Source organism: Myotis davidii, unplaced genomic scaffold (assembly GCF_000327345.1).
Source record: "Myotis davidii unplaced genomic scaffold, ASM32734v1 scaffold171, whole genome shotgun sequence".
Lineage (NCBI taxonomy): Eukaryota > Metazoa > Chordata > Mammalia > Chiroptera > Vespertilionidae > Myotis > Myotis davidii.
The window spans coordinates 120,778-126,817 of record NW_006282376.1 but is presented as its reverse complement, the minus strand read 5'-3'; the positions used below and the strand labels follow the sequence as shown (position 1 = coordinate 126,817).

General features: G+C 43.0%; 1 protein-coding gene across 3 annotated transcripts in view; it reads right to left on the bottom strand.

The window, feature by feature from the left end:
* The window catches only part of ADPGK (ADP-dependent glucokinase), a 40,069-nt gene that overhangs the window by 23,284 nt on the left and 10,745 nt on the right, over window positions 1-6,040 (bottom strand). The window contains exons 2-5 of one of the 3 annotated variants that reach the window (XM_006752817.2): window positions 5,742-5,764; window positions 4,912-4,927; window positions 4,639-4,862; window positions 1,249-1,311 (exon numbers count right to left, since the gene is read on the bottom strand). In XM_006752817.2, coding sequence (XP_006752880.1) covers window positions 1,249-1,311; window positions 4,639-4,862; window positions 4,912-4,927; window positions 5,742-5,764 — 326 coding nt within the window. Of the gene's footprint in view, window positions 1-1,248; window positions 1,312-4,638; window positions 4,865-4,911; window positions 4,928-5,252; window positions 5,416-5,741; window positions 5,765-6,040 lie in introns of those variants that run through there. The other 2 variants (XM_006752816.2, XM_015558482.1) reach the window with 2 other exon arrangements.

Below are 6,040 nucleotides of genomic sequence, written 5' to 3'. Positions count from 1 at the left end.
ATTCTATTAAACTAATAGTTGAAGACTTGAAGATACCCTCCTACTGACCTCCATTAGTGGACTTCATTTTTCAACACTGGATCTAGGCTCACCAACAAAGCCAACTAAGTTTTCTCTCATCACTGTATAACACCCAGTCTCAGGCACTGACTCCAAAGCCTACATACTTTTAACCATTACATGATACATTACTTAAGAATGTGGACTCCAGGTCCTAGGATGGAATAGTTCCATTTATTAGCTGTGTTGTTCTATGCCTTAAGCTTCATGTGGAAGGATAATAATAGTACCAACACCAGTATTAGCCTTAGAGGTTGTTGTAAGAATTACATTATATAATCTATGTAAATCACTAAAAAATATGGGGTAAAGACAATGTCAAACACAAAGTAAGCACTCAGGAAGCATGAACTGCTACTATACTCCTATTATTTTACTAGAGGCACAGTGCATGAAATTCGTGCACGTGGGGGTGGGGTGGAGGGCTGGGGTGTATGTGTGTCCCTCAGCCCAGCTTGTACCCTCTCCAATCTGGGACATCCCTCTCACAATCCAGGACTGCTGGCTCCCAACTGCTCGCCTGCCTGCCTGCCTGATTGCCCCTAACCGCTTCTGCCTGCCAGCCTGATCACTCCTAACCCCTCCCCTGCCAGCCTGATCAACTCCTAACTGCTCCCTTGTCGGCCCGATTGCCCCCAACTGCCCTCCCCTGCAGGCCTGATCCCCCCAACTGCCCTCCCCTGCAGGCCTGGTCCCCCCCAACTGCCCTCCTCTGCAGGCCTGGCCCCCGCCAACTGCCCTCCTCTGCAGGCCGGGTTGCCCCCAACTGCCATCCCCTGCAGGCCATCTTATGTGTTGGAGTGATGGTCAATTTACATATTACTCTTTCATTAGATAGGATTGGCTCCTAACAAGAGGCCCAGGGCACATAGTAGGTGGTCTGTACATTGAATAAGGTATTCATTCTTTTTTAAAAAAATATATTTTATTAATTTTTTACAGAGAGAAAGGGAGAGGGATAGAGAGTTAGAAACATCAATCAGCTGCCTCCTGCACACCCCCTACTGGGGATGTGCCCGCAACCAAGGTTACATGCCCTTGACCGAATTGAACCTGGGACCCTTCAATTCGCAGGCTGATGCTCTATCCACTGAGCCAAACCGGTCAGGACTAAGGTATTCATTCTTGCTCCTAAAATTACTGGAAAGTAGTGAAAGGGACAGGTTTTAATCTGGGAATTTGACATACCTTTAGATCTGAGTTGGCTGCAAATTTCTGTCCAATTAAAGCAGCATTTCCTCCTACATAGTGCTGTAAGATAGTTCAAGGTTATTAGACAGTATTTAGCACAATCATGTTATCAAACCTTAATAATTTTTAAATTTTGAATTCTATATTTTTCCAAAAATTATTTTGAGGTGACTTTGCAAGGACATTGAGGTGAAGCTAATAAAACATTAAACCCACAGGTAAATGGACTATGAGTTTTAAGGAAAGGTGAAGAAAACAAATATGCTAACCATGGTAATTAGTATAATTGCCTTAACCCTGGGTCAAATTTGGCCTTGAGCTTCTAGGCCAGTGATGGTGAACCTATGACACACGTGTCAGAGGTGACATGCAAACTCATTTTTTTGGTTGGTTTTTCTTTGTTAAATGGTATTTAAATATATAAAATAAATATCAAATATAAGTCTTTGTTTTACTATGATTGCAAATATCAAAAAATTTCTATATGTGACACGGCACCAGAGTTAAGTTAGGGTTTTTCAAAATGCTGACATGCTGAGCTCAAAAGGTTCACAATCACTGTTCTAGGCAGACAGAACAGATAAAGGAAAAGGGACAAGTGTGCACAGATCTTATCTTCTGCACCATAATGCTTTTAAGAGTTTATGATTATGTCACTCTCCTTCTGAAAGTCATCCAATAAACACTACAATGAAATGAAATCCAACTCCTAAGTGAGGCACACAGGGCTTCTTGAGCTACCCCTGCTCACCTTCACCTCCTGCCTTCCACACCATGCTTCCAGTTCTCCAAGTCTGCGTTCCTCTGTGTGCCTTTAGCACATGCTTTTGGTTTGATTAGGATGCCTGCCCTTCTCATACCCTGGTAAATTCCTGATCGCTTCTTAAGAATTAGCTGCAGTATCACCTCTACTGCAGTGCATTCTATTTCCTCTTTTCCACTGCCATCCCAGCCTCCACACCCCTCTACCCAGACAGGATTACAGAACCTCTGCTTCCCCTATGCTCCAAACCACTACTAGCACCCCTGTCCACTGGGGCTATTATCATCTGGGTACATGTCTAGCTCATTCAGGGTAGGGACTGTTGTTTTTTTTTCTTCCTTATAATAAGTGCTCAATAAATGTTTGTTGTTACATTTTGAGAAAAAGGAAGAAACAAATTGATGTGTTAGGAAATACAAAGGCTTTCCTAGGGGCAATGGTGTTTCCTAAACATCATATCTCTCAGCCCAGGACACAGAGCTAGAGAACAGATAATTCAAGGCTGCTATTCCATGTTGCTGACTAAAGACGAGTTCATGTGCTTTGGAAACCTGACAAGTAGGAGATAAAGCTGATGTTCTATTATGAAAGCGGAGAAGCCTTATCAATAGTCTTGCTTAGGCAGAATGCTACCACCTCACCTTCCTAGTCCTCAGCCCCACACAGAGGCACAGACTAAATAAATAATTCAATTCTAGATGCTAGACATCACTGTAATCCCAGGGTTTGTGTCAGCCAATCACTGGCTACAGGTGAAAAAGTAATAGCTTTCTATGGGAAAACTTTCTGTTGACACATAAGTTAAAATTTGGCCTTTAACACATTAGCCTTTTTTTTTTTTTGTATTTAACTGTGATGGTTAGAATTTACTAAATATCTTGGGGGAAACATTAAGATTCTATGAAGTGGATTTAATTTTTCATGTAATAGTTACTAACTGCTGTTTTTCGGTCAATCTGCCTTAAGGGAATTGAAAGGCACCAATATAGATGATATAGATATAGATATAGATATAGATATAGATATAGATATAGATATAGATATAGATGATATAGATATAGTGATGACGTAGCAATGGAAATAATGTTATGGTTGGGGGTCCCCACAACATGAGGAAATGTATTAAAGGGTGGCGGCATTAGGAAGGTTGAGAACCACTGCTTTAAACAGTAGACTTGTCATCATGTTAAAACTATCAAGATCTTTCATAAGAGATTAGACCTTCACTACTAAGCTCAGATGCAAAATGATCATACATGAAATTTTAACAGTTGCTATTCCTTTAGAAACTCAGCTGGGTAATGCCCATGCCCATTTCTAATGTTCAAATGGGCAGCTTCAAAGGAAAAAAAAACAGCAATGTTAAAATCTTAAAAGTTATCAAAATAAAAGTGGTCATAAAAAATAGCCTGTGGAAGGTACTAATTAAAAATGGCATTAAGAGCTTCCCTAGAAAGAGTCACACCCAGAGTCAGGTGACTAGCCAAAGGAAGATTTTAGGTAAGAAGAATCAGGAGTGAGATGGAGTGGGGTGGAGAGATGTTTAAACAAACAACCAAAATTCAACCTCAAGAGGCATAAGAGCATGTGTGACAAACAGGTGTGCTGGGTCCAGGGCAAGAGCCATGGCTGGTCAGGTCTCCTGCTCCAGCATTGCTTCTTACTCCGAATGAGCCTCTTGGACGTTGTCTGGACCTTGCAGGCCCCAGAGCTTTGTTTATGATCACCAGATGGGCTTGGGGTTCCCCTAATTCTATCTCTGACAGGTTCTACCCTGTGTACTTGTGATTCTCAAAACAACGTTCTCAGAACAATAGCATCAATATAACCAGGAAACTTGCTAGAAGGATAAATTCTTGGGTCCCATCCCACATACACTGAATCAGAAACTCTGGGCCCCAAGAATCTGTGTTTTCAGTACCACATCCAAGTGATTCTGATGCACATGTTCAACTCTGAGAATCACCAGTCTAATCCTGAAGTTCTCTACCAGGTGATTTTACTTCCTTCCTCTTCCCCACCCTGGAAACACTTTTAACTGTCACAGTTTGGGAAAAGAGGAAGTGCTACTGTCATCTAATGGGTAAAGGCCAGAGATGCTGCTAAACATCTTACAATGTGCAGGAAAGCCCCCAAGACAAAGAACTGTCCAGCCACACACGTCTGTAGTGCTGAGGTGGAGAAACATTGCTTGGGACCAGCGGAACAGAGGTGAGGCCCAGGCAAAGGCTGGAACTAGTTCCCTGTGGGTTTGGCCTTATCTTCTGCTCAGGAAGGACTAGGCCATGTTAGGATTACCGCACGTTATCAGCCACAAGCAATATCCAAACCAGTTAGTAGGTATCTTTCCTACCTTAAACATGGGTAACATGGATGAACCAGAACCAAAATTTTAGTAAATATTTTCCATAAACGCTGGTTGAATTGGTCTGACCAGAAGCAGCAGAGTTAATGGAAGGTCAGATAAACAGTTTTATAAAAGAAAACATTGCAGAACTGGATTCCCAACAGTCATCCCCTTGGGCAAACTGGAGGAAGAAGTTGCTTGGTTGCTTCTAGGAACCATACAGAAAAGGCATCTTTTCGCATCTTATCTTAACTTACTGCTAGTGAACAAAACAGACCTGGGCTCCTGGGAACTTCGATGCAACTTGGGCCACATCATGGAAAGTTTCCTTATCGCTGAAGAAGCGCTCTGCAGCTGCTCCCTTCCCCATGAAGTGAGTGAAGGTTTCTTTCAGATCATTCTTTGAATGCAGGATGGAGTGATCTTTCCCATCCCCAGGATTCAGGCCAAGTGCCTGCAAAAGCTTCACCCCTGAGAGCACCACATCCACACATGCATTGACTCTGGAAGGAAGGACATAGACCATGAGAGAAATGAGCAGAAGCCCCACTCCCCCCTTCCACTCTCTAAGAATCAATGGAAAAAAATATCCTCTGGTGAGGAGTTTAACCAGTTAACTGCCACGATTATTTGAATTTAATTTAAAAAGGTCCGCTGCTTGCGGATTATAGATGAGTATGGTGTACAAATGGTTAAAAAAAAAGAAGGAAGTTCTGGCTTGTATGTCAGTGTTTCTTTGCTAAAAGTCATACCCTAAAAGGGCTGAATAATTTGGGTAGCTGGTTGAGGTCTATCCACACCCCCTCCCTGCAATTCACTATTCCTGGCTCTGACAAGTGGAGATGTCATTCTTAGCAGTGGGGCTAGATGACCACATAGGCAGCTCCCAACCTCTGAGAAGAGTGAAGCATAAAGCAGGCCAACCAAAACAGCTACTGGTGATTAAGGTGGCTGGGCTTCCAGGTTAATTCTGGGCAGCTTTGAAACCAGAAGGTAAACTCATCAATAAAGGAAACTGGATGGATTTAATTTTAGTGTGAAATATATACCTATGTTTCCTTTCTAGTTGCTTTAAAAAATATCTTGATCTGGAAATTAATACACCAAATCATTAATGATTGCAAACTCTAAGAGGAATGAGATTGTGGTAAGGAGAGAAATTTTATTTTTTATTAGATACATTTCTAATGTTTATAAGCACACATTACTTTTATAACTTAACTAGAGGCCCGGTGCACAAAAATTTGTGCACTCAGGGGGTCCCTCAGCCCAGCCTGTGCCCTCTCGCAGTCTGGGACCCCTTGGTGGATGTCCACCTGCTGGCTTAACTGGAAGTCAGACATCCCTCTGGCAGCCCGGGAGCCCTCGGGGGATGTCCACTTGCCAGCAAGGAGCAGGCCTAAGCTGCAGTCGGACATCCTTAGTGCTGCTGAGGAGGCAGGAGAGGCTCCCACCACTACCACTATACTGGCAGCCAGCAGCCTGGCTTGTGGCTGAGCAGAGCTCCCCCAGTGGGAGCACACTGACCACCAGGGGGCAGCTCCTGCACTGAGCGTCTGCCCCGCGGTGGTCAGTGTGTGTCATAGTGACCGGTCATTCCACCAGTTGTTTCATCATTTGGTCAATTTGCATATTAGGGTTTTATTGTATAGGATTATTTGATAACCAATACGAAAGTT